The sequence below is a fragment of the Macaca nemestrina genome, chromosome 3 (assembly GCF_043159975.1).
Source record: "Macaca nemestrina isolate mMacNem1 chromosome 3, mMacNem.hap1, whole genome shotgun sequence".
In the NCBI taxonomy this organism is placed as follows: Eukaryota; Metazoa; Chordata; class Mammalia; order Primates; family Cercopithecidae; genus Macaca; species Macaca nemestrina.
The window spans coordinates 64,181,939-64,195,137 of NC_092127.1; the positions used below are offsets into that span (position 1 = coordinate 64,181,939).

General features: G+C 35.0%; 1 protein-coding gene across 3 annotated transcripts in view; it reads right to left on the reverse strand.

The window, feature by feature from the left end:
- The window catches only part of LOC105486113 (FAT atypical cadherin 4), a 189,805-nt gene that overhangs the window by 46,561 nt on the left and 130,045 nt on the right, over positions 1-13,199 (reverse strand). For all 3 annotated transcript variants that reach the window (XR_011620982.1, XM_011748809.3, XM_011748808.3), the window contains one exon: positions 1,405-1,655. Coding sequence is in view for 2 of the 3 variants with exons in the window: in XM_011748809.3 (XP_011747111.2) it covers positions 1,405-1,655 (251 nt within the window). In the remaining variant the exon portion in view is untranslated. The remainder of the gene's footprint in view (positions 1-1,404; positions 1,656-13,199) is intronic.

The following is a 13,199-nucleotide window of genomic DNA, read 5'->3' on the forward strand; positions in this document are numbered from 1 at the left end:
ACAAAATTCCTTTATACGTGAACTACTATCAGATGAAGAAAAAGTATGTATGTGTATGTGTGTGTGTATATACATACACACACATATATATAAGCCAATTAAAATACAATTAAAATAATTGTAAAGTAGTAAGAAATAAGAATTGAGGGATAATGGACTCATTTTGGACTCCAAAAGTTAGTGCTTACACTGAGTGCCAATGAAACAGATTGTAGTAAAAATATGCAGAAAAGCTGCCATAAGGACATATTTTCAATCTACTCATTCAGAAACTATTCCCAAACCTGCACTCTCACCCCTACAGAAGAAACGGTAACAATAGTAAAATATCTTTTATTTTAAAAAGGCCAGTGATTCTGATTAATTATAGTAAGTCCAATGAGGAAAAGATGCTTAAGCATACCTCATTTTACATGGGAAATTCTATCTTGCACCACCACACATGCCTGCCAACATCACTTCATCTGAAGACCTTTAGTAGGTATTTGTCACTTTGATATTGACATTTCCTTCTGATAGAAAGTTGGCACATACATTTATGAATCTTATATTTTAGATTGGTTTCATTTTCAGATTAATAGAAGATCAAACATCACTGAAAGGAGGATCTATTTACTCAATCTGTTTATTTTTTTTCTAATCAAAATATTTCCAAGCAAGGAAGATTAAATCAATAATGAGCTATATTTCTATATTTTCCTCTTCGAACACTCATTTTAAAAATTAAAAATGGCAGATTTGTGTAGTTCTTAAGAGAGTATGCCTTTCTTAGTAAATGCCAAACTAAATTTAAAGAGATACAGAAAGATAAAAGCATATTGTCAATATGAAAATTATCCATAAATGGATCCATAAACTTACTAACAAAACAATTTTCATTTGTAGAACCTGGGATAAAATAAATATTAACAAGAAGTATCCATTTATTAAACTTTTTGAAAATGTATCTATGAAAAACTGAAGTAAAATACTCATTTTCCACTGACAAATATATTTGAATGCCTATTATCTCCCAGATCACGTTTCAGGTAGTGGGGTATGGCATGCAAAATGGAGACAATGCCCCTCCTCTTAGGAAACTTACACATAATTATTCCTCAGGCCACAAACATCATTAACTATGATGTAATATATATGTTAATTATTTCTAATATTCAAGTAATATTAAGAAATAGTAATACGTAACAATTATAAAACTTTATACACAATTAGTCTGGCAAGAGAGGGTTAATTTTCAAGTTTCAAGCATTTTTTCATTTCCACTAGACAAAACCTGAATTTTAGAGGATTTGCAAAATTAGGTGATATCAGAAATATGTATGTAAAATATCATAACTATTTTTATAGAAATGTCTGATACATAGTTTGCTTATATCCATGTGGCCTCAGAATTTGGTTGATTACCTGGAAGAGTAGGAGATGGGATGTGAGTGACATATGGGTGATGCTGAAATCTTGGTGGATTGTCATTGACATCAGTCACAGTAACAAGCACACTGGTGGAACTGGAAAGAGGCTCTGGGTATCCCGCATCACTGCAGACTACCACCAAAGTATAATTATCTTTTGTTTCCCTATCTAACAATGCACTTGTGATGATTTGTCCTGTGGATGGGTTGATCGTGAACTGAGAGTTTCCGCCGATGATCCTATAACTAAAGAAGAAAGCAGAAATAGGGATATGTCATACAGTTTTAATATTGTAACTTCTATTTACTATAATTAAAAAACTGAGGTAGAAATGCAAGAAAATATTAGAAGAAAGATCATATAACAATGTTGGAAAGAATACAACTAGATCTAGCTAATAAATATTTCAAATTTTCTGTGAACATCACATTGATCTTTATCGTGAGATGTCCAGTGATGTCAAGGAAGTCTTCAGAAGGTTTGTAGGACTCTTAAGTTGTTCAAGGCCACTGAACAAACCCATAAGGCTTTAAAGAAATGAGCTGAAAAGCATAAATCAGGGGACTTGCTTTAATATTGTGGTTAGTGGCCGGGATTACAAATAAATATCTTTTAAATGAAACTAAAAATTATTTTTCTGCTGTATACAATAATAAACCAGAGAAGATCAGTTGAAAATTGTATTCTTTTAAGACAAAACCTGTGTTTGACATGTATCTGCTTCTCAGAACAACTCAAAGACTGATTATTTATACAAAGACCTTTCTAGTGATTAATTCTGTCTTTGTTATTCCTCATATGGTTTTGTTGCTTTCTTGTCAGGAGAGGTATGACATCTTCATGGATGTTTTGATGCTAACCAGATAGGTTAACAGGCAGGAGTTTCCACTGAGAAAAGCTTCCCTCTCCTTTCTGAAGAGTAAAGTTGTCTGCATATACTCCTGATTTTGTGTATAAGGTAGGGTCCCAGAGATCAGTCAGGAAAGAAGTAGCTAAGCTTGAAGGTTCAGAAATTGGCTATGATCCATAATTTTTAAAGTTGAAAGATAGCATGGAAATAGATATCTTTAAAAGTTTTCTTCTTTTATACCAACAAAGAAATACCCTTGTTGGAGTTGGCTGCATGTTTCTGCAGTTTGCTTTGTGTCTATATAAACATAGCAACAGCATATACCTAATATAAACTGCAGGGGAAAAAACTGTATATTGCAGCCAGTAATATGTTCATTCCTCCTATTATGCTCACAGTTTAAAACAAATATTTCAGCACTTTTTATCCCACTTTACTGAAATAACTGTTGAGGAACTTATATTTAAAAATATCAGAAGTCTTATAAAATGATAGCAAAACAGGGAAAGAATAGAGAAGTAGTTTGGTTGAGAAATGGCTTCAGTATTGATAAAGTACTTTGTATCACTCAGATTTTTAATACGTTTGGCAAATCACATGACAGAATGAGGCATGTGTGAAAATAGCATTAACTATAGTTGTTGGGCCAGAAGTGACTATTAAGTATAATTATTGCCCTTTACAGTAGATAATATCTATCCTCTTTATCAGAATATAAATATCAAGTTTTAAACATGAATTCTTAAAACTTGAAAATTCAGGACTCAAAAAATAATCAAAATACCTTATCATTTTACAAAGTGTAGAAAACCGAATTTGAGAATTGTGTAATCTTATTTTTGGAACTTTGTTGCTATCAGTAGATGTAGAAGTAATCAAATAATTTAATAGGAAAAAAAAGAGTAAGTCATACTGCCATAAACTTTTTTAGTTTTATAATGGCCAGGATCAAGGTTCAATCAAATATTTATTCCTATAAATATTCACATATACAAATAAAATGAGATTGATAAAAAATGTAAATTTTCATCTGGATGTTTTATATATGTCAAGACTATTGTGTATTATTAAGCATAACCCGTTGACAGGCAAATAGTGTGGCCTTTAGTACAGTTTCACTAAATGATCCATTCAAAATGACTTGCTATGATTTAAATGTTCCCTTCAAAACTCATCTTGAAATTAGTCATTGTAACAGAATTGTAACAATCTTAAGAAGTACGGCCTTTAAGAGGTGATTACACCATCAGGGTTCCATCATTATGAGTGAATTAATGCCATTATCACCGAAGTGAGATTTAGTTATTGAGGGAATGGGTTTCTGATAAAAGAATGAGTTCAGCCTTATTTCCTCTTTCTGTCTCACATGATTGCTCATCATGTGATGCCTTCTGCCCTTCTGCCATGAAATAACAGACAGGAAGCACTCACCAAATGCAGGCCCCATGACCTTAGACTTCCCAGCCTCCAGAAATGTGAGTCAAATAAACTTCTATTCTTTATAAATTACCCAGTCTGTGGCTATAGCAGCAGAACACAGACAAAGAAACCTATGTTATAAATTCTGATTTTCCTCTTTTATGCTATTGAACATGCTATTGCCCATATGATTGTCTACTTTAAAGTAGGTAATATATTTAGTACTTTTTTACAATGAATGAGTAAATTGTCATTAATATCTACTTAATTTTTTTCTAGACTTCACTAGATTCTAAAGCATATAAAAGTATATTTTAAATATGAGATGTTCTATAACACCAGTTGGATGCAAATGTATACTTCAAAGTCTTTTTAAAAACACAAGAAACACAAGAAGCTCTGTACTTAGATTGACAGTTAAGATAATATGTCTAGATTTTTGCCACATCTCTTACTTGAGGTTTGGTTCTATTCTCATCCCCTCTGATGACCTCTCTTGCTTTTCTGGCCTGCATTAATTTTTGTAAAATTAAAAACTTTATCAGATTGTGTCTTGTGGTATCTTCTTAACAGTTAAACAATTATGCTGTTATTTAAATATTTCCAGGAACTTATTGATTTCTTAGTGCATATCAAGCACACTACGTGGCAATTTATATATGCTCTTATTTAAATCCCAAAACAGTCCTTACAGTTTATTCTTAGTTTTGACTGTTTAGGGATAAGGAATCTGAATCTAACAGAGACTAAAGTAGTTGCACAAAGAAACATACAATCCATAAATAGCAGATTTAGAATTTGAATTTCTGTCTTTAAGACTTGAACATGCACTTTTTCCATTATACCACAGTAGAAGGAAGGTAAAACTCAACTGAGGGAATGTAGTGAAGATGGGAAATGTACCGATTGCTAAGGCCAATATGGACTCTTGGTCAAGTTGTGTCAAATAGAATTTGTTCACATTTAGCTCAATGAAAATCAATAAACATGTTAATTTATTTTCTAATTTGAGAATACATTAATATTTCAAATTATTTGAATAAACAGAGACCACTGTGATCTGAACTCTAAATCAACTATAGTTTTTGTAAAGTTAAAATATCCCCATTTGATTTTTTTAAACTTCTTGGCCTCTTCCTGAGTTCTACTAGGGTTATAGGCATTATACTGTCTACTGGGAGAACACGATCTTTAGTAACAGTTAAGAGACTGATGCTAGGAAGAAACTGCATCAACTAACGAGCAAAATAACCAGCTAACATCATAATGACAGGATCAAGTTCACACATAACAATATTAACCTTAAATGTAAATGGGCTAACTGGTCCAATTAAAAGACACAGACTGGAAAATTGGATAAAGAGTCAAGACTCATCAGTTTGCTGTATTCAGGAGACCCATCTCACATGCAGAGACACACATAGGCTCAAAATAAAGGGATGGAGGAAGATCTAACAAGAAAATGGAAAACAAAAAAAGTCAGGGGTTGCAATCCTAGTATCTGATAAAACAGACTTTAAACCAACAAAAATGAAAAGAGACAAAGAAGGCCATTACATAATGGTAAAGGGATCGATTCAACAGGAAGAGCTAACTATCCTAAATATATATGCACCCAATACGGGAGCACCCAGATTCATAAAGCAAGTCATTAGAGACGTACAAAGAGACTTAGATTCCTATACAATAAAAATGGGAGACTTTAACACCCCACTGTCAACATTAGACAGATGAACGAGACAGAAAGTTAACAAGGATATCCAGGAATTGAACACAACTCTGCACCAAGTCGACCTAACAGACATCTACAGAACTCTCCACCCCAAATCAACAGAATATACATTCTTCTTGCACCACATCACACTTATTCCAAAATTGACCACATAGTTGAAGGAAAGCATTCCTCAGCATATGTAAAAGAACAGAAATTATAACAAACTGTCTCTCAGACCACAGTGCAATCAAACTAGAACTCAGGACTAAGAAATTCAATCAAAACTGCTCAACTACATGGAAACTGAGCAACCTGCTCCTGAATGACTACTGGGTATATAACGAAATGAAGGCAGAAATAAAGATGTTCTTTGAAACCAATGAGAACAAAGATACAACATACCAGAATCTCTGGGACATATTTAAAGCAGTGTGTAGAGGGAAATTTATAGCACTAAATGCCCACAAGAGAAAGCAGGAAAGATCTAAAATTGACACCCTAACATCACAGTTAAAAGAACTAGAGAAGCAAGAGCAAACACATTCGAAAGCTAGCAGAAGGCAAGAAATAACTAAGATCAGAGCAGAACTGAAGGAGATAGAGACAAAAACCCTTCAAAAAATCAATGTATTCAGGAGCTGGTTTTTGAAAAGATGAACAAAATTGATGGACCACTAGCAAGACTAATAAAGAAGAAAAGAGAGAAGAATCAAATCGACGCAATAAAAAATGATAAAGGGGATATCACCACCAACCCCATAGAAATACAAACTACCATCAGAGAATACTATAAAACCTCTATGCAAATAAAGTAGAAAACCTAGAAGAAATGGAAAAATTCCTGGACAAAAATACTCTCACAAGACTAAACCAGGAAGTAGTTGAATTCCTGAATAGACCAATAGCAGGCTCTGAAATTGAGGCATAATTAATAGCCTGCCAACCAAAATAAGTCTAGGACCAGACGGATTCACAGGCGAATTCTACCAGAGGTACAAGGAGGAGCTGGTACCATTCCTTCTGAAACTATTCCAATCAACAGAAAAAGAGGGAATCCTCCCTTACTCATTTTATGAGGCCAACATTATCCTGATACCAAAGCCTGGCAGAGACACAACAAAAAAAGAGAATTTTAGACCAATATCCCTGATGAACATCGATGCAAAAATCCTCAATAAAATACTGGCAAACTGAATCCAGCAGCACATCAAAAAGCTTATCCACCATGAAGTGGGCTTCATCCCTGGGAAGCAAGGATGGTTCAACATACGAAAATCAGTAAACGTAATCCAGTATATAAACAGAACCAAAGACAAAACCACATGATTATCTCAATAGATGCAGAAAAGGCCTTTGACATAATTTAATAGCCTTTCATGCAAAAAACTCTCAATAAATTTGGTATTGATGGGCCATATCTCAAAATAATAAGAGCTATTTATGACAAACCCACAGCCAGTATCATACTGAATGGGCAGAACTGGAAGCATTCCCCTTAAAAACTGGCACAAGACAGGGATGCTGTCTCTCACCACTTCTATTCAACACAGTGTTGGAAGTTCTGGCCATGGCAATCAGGTAAGAGAAGGAAAAAAATGGTATTCAATTAGGAAAAGAAGAAATCAAATTGTCCCTGTTTGCATATGACATGATTGTATATTTAGAAAACCCCATCATCTCAGCCCAAAATCTCCTTACGTTGATAAGCAGCTTCAGCAAAGTCTCAGGATACAAAATTAATGTGCAAAAATCACAAGCATTCATATGCACCAATAAAAGACAAACAGAGAGCCAAATCATGAATGAATTCCCATGCAGAACTGCTTCGAAGAGAATAAAATACCTAGGAATCCTACTTACAAAGGATGTGAAGGACCTCTTCAAGGAGAACTACAAACCACTGCTCAATGAAATAAAAGAGGACACAAACAAATGGAAGAACATACTATGCTCATGGATAGAAACAATCAATATCATGAAAATGGCCATGCTGCCCAAGGTAATTTATAGATTCAATGCCAACCCCATTAAGCTACCAATGACTTTCTTCACAGAAATGGAAAAAACTACTTTAAAGTTCATATGGAAACAAAAGAGAGCCTGCATTGCCAAGACAATCCTAAGTCAAAAGAACAAAGCTGGAGGCATCACGCTACCTGACTTCAAACTATACTACAAGGCTACAGTAACCAAAACAGCATGGTACTGGTACCAAAACAGAGATATAGACCAATGCAACAGAACAGAGTCCTCAGAAGTAATACCACACATCTACAACCATCTGATCTTTGACAATCCTGACAAAAACAAGAAATGGGGAAAGGATACTCTATTTAATAAATGGTGCTGGGAAAGCTGGCTAGCCATATATAGAAAGCTGAAACTGGGTTCCTTCCTTACTCCTTATACAAAAATTAATTCAAGATAGATTAGAGACTTAAATGTTAGACCTAAAACCATAAAAAAACCCTAGAAGAAAACCTAGGCAATACCATTCAGGACATAGGCATGGGCAAGGACTTCAAGTCTAAAACACCAAAAGCAATGGCAACAAAAGCCGAAATTGACCAATAGGATCTAATTAAACTAAGGAGCTTCTGCACAGCAAAAGAAACTACCATCAGAGTGAGCAGGCAACCTACAGAATGGGAGAAAATTTTTGCTATCTACTCATCTGACAAAGGGCTAATATCCAGAACCTACAAAGAACTCAAACAAATTTACAAGAAAAAAACAAATAACCTCATCAAAAGTAGGCAAAGGATATGAACAGACATTTCTCAAAAGAACACATTTATGCAGCCAACAGACACATGAAAAAATGCTCATCATCACTCGCCATCAGAGAAATGCAAATCGAAACCACAATGAGATACCATCTCATACCAGTTAGAATGGCAATCATTAAAAAGTCAGGAAACAACAGGTGCTGGAGAGGATGTGGAGAAATAGGAACACTTTTACGCTGTTGGTGGGACTGTAAACTAGTTTAACCATTGTGGAAGACAGTGTGGCAATTCCTTAAGGATCTAGAACTAGAAATACCATTTGACCCAGCCATCCCATTACTTGGTATATACCCAAAGGATTATAAATCATGCTGCTATAAAGACACATGCACACGTATGTTTATTGCGGCACTATTCACAACAGAAAAGACTTGGAACCAACCCAAATGTCCATCAATGACAGACTGGATTAAGAAAATGTAGCACATATACACCATGGAATACTATGCAGCCATAAAAAGGATGAGTTCATGTCCTTTGTAGGGACATGGATGCAGCTGGAAACCATAATTCTCAGCAAATTATCGCAATAACAGAAAATCAAACACCGCATGTTCTCGCTCATAGGTGGGAACTGAACAATGAGAACACTTGGACACAGGAAGGGGAGCATCACACATCAGGGCCTGTTGTGGGGTCGGGAGATGGGGGAGGGATAGCATTAGGAGATACACCTAATGTACATGACGAGTTAATGGATGCAGCACACCAACATGGCACATGTATACATATGTAACAAACCTGCACGTTGTGCACCTGTACCCTAGAACATAAAGTATAATAATTTGAAAAAAAGAAAAAAAAGACTGGACGTTAGAACATAGTTCACTTGGACATAAATTTAAACCCCATTAATAGCACTTAAATTCACAAAAATTTCTTAACATTTTTAAGCCTTCTTTCTTTATCTGTAAAGTGGAGATCACATTTTACTCTTTTTATTTGGTAGTTTTGAGTATTAAAAATATTTTTTATAAAGAGCACTTGGCATCGTAATTCATAAATGGTGAGCCTTCAAAAGTCTAAGTTTACCCGCACAATAGGACCTATGTAATATATGTGTATAAAGTAATAGTCTATTATATACAATCTATCCAAATCTATCTATATATAGGTTTAGTATCCATTATCCAAAATTCTTGGAACCAGTTGTGTTTTGGATTTCTCTGGATCTTAGAATATTTGCATATACATAATGAGATATCTAGGGGATGGGTCTCGAGTCTGAACACAAAATTTGTTTATGTTTCATATATACCTCATATAGATAGCCAGAAGATAACTTTATCTAATACTTTTGATAATTGCTTGAAACAAGGTTTGTGAACATTGAAACATCAGAAAGCAAAGGTATCAGGTGTGGAATTTTCCACCTGTGGCATCATGTTGATGCTCAAAAAGTTTAGGATTTTGGTGCATTTTAGATTTTGGGCTTTCAGATTAGGGATGCTCAACCTATATTTAGATAGTTAAATGGATAAGGGGACTAAAAAAACCAAAACAGAGACACAGTTAAGTAGGTAAAAAAAAAATCCTAGTTTCAAGTTCATATCCTTTATAACAGAAAGATATAAAAAAAGAGTAACTACAAAACAGTAAAGTGCTATAAAACAGTAAAGAGGTGTCAGTGTAGGTATTCAGAAGACAGAACACTCTTGACTGGAATGATTAAAATAAAAGCCTTCTCAGAGAAGGGTAAATTTAACATAAGTTGTAAAGGGGCTACCCATCTTTCAATAGTGTTCAAAAAGGCAGAAAAAAAGAAGGTCTAGGCTAGTAGTCAGCAAACCTTTTATATAATGGGCCAGATACTAAATATATTCAGCTTTACAGGTCATATATTCTCTGTTGCAATACTCAGCTTACCATCATATGGCAAGAGCAGCCATAGACAATAGGTACATGAATGGGCATGGCTGTGTTCCAATAACACTTTATTTACAAAAACAGGCACTTGGCCCAATTTGGCCTGCAGGTAGCAGTTTGCCAAGCCCTGGTCAAAGATATCAAATACATTGAACAAACCTATAAGGCTTGGGAAAGCACAGATCCTCGTCCTGTGAGCAGAAAATGATCCAGCAATGCTGAACTTTTGGCCATATGTTGCAGAGTTCTGCAGAATTAGCTTGGGAAGATGCTGGGGCCATTTATGGGGTGGCTAGAATTTGAAGACCTGGAGTTATACCATAGGCAAACTGTAATTGAAAGATTTTGAGGAAGTATAACTGTTAAAGCAGAGCCAAGAAATGCTCATGTTGAGGCGTACTTCTGCCATTGCCCTTTAATTCACTGACTCAAGCTTTGCTTTGCACAAAGTATTTCCCATAATGCTGAGAGAGAAATCATTATGAAATATAAACTAGTCATGTTTTTATGCTTGCTGCTTAAAACATTTCCATTGTTTCTCTCCTTAGATACAGAAAGAAATTTTGAATTTTCTATATGATATACAAAGTCCACTCCTAACCCACACCAACCATAAGGAAATACTTTCTTTCTCTAATGCTATGCTTTTGCATAGCTCTTTGCTTAGCACCTGATACTGTTTTTGCCTAGAATGTCTTTCATTACTTTATTTCTCCATAAACTACTTTTCTGTCTTTCTAAAACTTATTATTTGAAGCTTCTACTGATTTTCTCAAGTATCACTGAAGTATCATCGACTATACCATTCTTTCCACCTATTCTGTGCTTAAACTATACTTGTTATATGGTACTATACTTAAGAAATTACAAAATTATCTCTTCTATTAAATTGTACTTCTTATGGGCCTTAGAGTGTCAAACTCCTCAGAGTTTAACAAAGTTTTTGGTGTATAGTCAGGACTTCATAATTTTACAGGATAGTGTACCACATAGATTGGAAGGATTAGAAACTAGCGTCGTGGAAGTGAGTTAATTTTTATTATAATAGTACAGGCATGATGTAAGTATGGACTGAACTAGGGTCTTGGCAGAAGGGATGCACTGAAAAGAATGGGTGCCAGACGCATTAGGAAAGAAGAAACATGAGAATTCGTCCACTGATTGAGTATAAGAGAGAAGATGACCCTTAGCCGCAAGGTGTGGTAAAAAACAAACCAAGGCAATGTTATTAAGACAAAGCAGAAAACCAAAATGAGAAACAGGAAAAGTAAATAATTTTAGGTACACTGTGTTTATGATGCCAACAGAACCTCCAGTGTAATATGTCTATCAGCGAGTTATAAATATGGGTGGAAAGTTTTGGAGTGGAATCAGAATTGATTTGGAATCAGCACAGATTTGGAGGTTTTGTTCATAGAATTGATGCTTGCATTAATGGAATAAATCTCTCTCTCTCTGCCTCACACACACACACACACACACACACACACACACACACACACAAGTACTGAGAAAACAATGCAGTGAGAAGTATTCAAATTACTTTCCAGGGAGAGAAAAAGGAGAAACAGAAGACAAACTGTGTCTGATCAGAGATGCAGGATGATAAAAAATAATGTTTATATAGAAATTGAGGAGGAAAAAAAATGCCAAAAAGAAAAGATGGTCTGGCCTATAGTGTGAACATTGAAAAATGTAAAGGAGAATAAGGGCTTAGAAAAGTCACTGGACTTGAAAAATTTCAGTAGTCTTCTGACAGGGCCTTTTTTCAGTAAAGCAATGAAGGAAAAAAAATCAGACTAAAGATTTTCAGGAATAAATGACCAGAGAAAATAGGTTGTGAAGCTAACCTTTCAAGAATATTGTAGTAAAAATAGAATGAGTAAAAGTAGCTATTCTAGAGAATATTAAAATCATTCATTCAATGCATTTATTTAAGTGTCAACCACTGTTATGTACCAGATATTGTAAAAGACAGACTATATTAGGAGTAAAAAAGATGATATAAGAAGAATAAAAAGAAAAAAAAAAACCTTGAATTAATTTAATGACTTCTATGTCCTAATAAGTATGCCAGAGATATTTATGAATATTAACTGATTCCATACATACTGTTTGATACATAGTAGGTGGTTAGTAAAGTTTGTCCACAAACTGTAAAGCATACATTTTTATGTTCATTTTTATTGATGCAGAAACTAAGCCTTTGAGGCATTAAAATGACTTTCCTAGACCATGGCAGGCAAATAAAAGAACCAGAATTCAACACCAGATATTTGGAGCATTTCTGTAGCTATGCTAACTTATGTAAATGAGCATTTATATAGATATCTACATGGTTCAAGGAAGAGAGAGAACTTGAAGACACATGAGAAAAACGAGAAACTTTTGAATTAAAGAGTTGGAGGAAATTGAATGGGAAGAGATTAATAACACATATTAAGGAATTTTCCTGGCCAGGGTGCGGTGGCTCATGTCTGTAATCCCAGCACTTTGGGAGGCCAAGGCGGGCAGATCATGAGGTCAGGAGATCGCGACCATCCTGGCTAACACGGTCAAACCCTGTCTCTACTAAAAAAACCCAACAAATTAGCCGGGAGTGGTGGTGGGCACCTGTAGTCCCAGCTACTGGGGAGGCTGAGGCAGGAGAATGGCGTGAACCCAAAAGGCAGAGGTTGCAGTGAGCTGAGATGGCTCCACGGCACTCAAGCCTGGACAGAGCAGGACTCCATCTCAAAAAAAAAAGAAAAGAAAAAGAAAGAAAGAAATTTTCCTTAGAATGTTGACTTTGTCAGTGGCGTTCATGACTTTCTCCAGGGTTGTGAAGAATTAGAAGTGAGGCTTGAATAGAGATTTGGTCCACTTGGGAGAAAAGGGGATACATATCTGTAAAAGCTAAGCTCTGGAATAGATATGTGGAAGGCAAAGACATAATCTGGATAGGCTGATTTTCTAGAAAGGAAAATACTAAAGGTGAAGTAAAATGTGTAACTTAAAGTAAGTACACCATTTGTAGAAATACAAAGTTTGATGAAACAGGCAGAAGTAAAAAAGAAACATCTGTTGGCTGGATGCTATATGCAAAATCATGCTAGATCATTGGAAAAAAGTAACTTATAAGACACATAAAAGTTTATGTTCCTGGAGATCC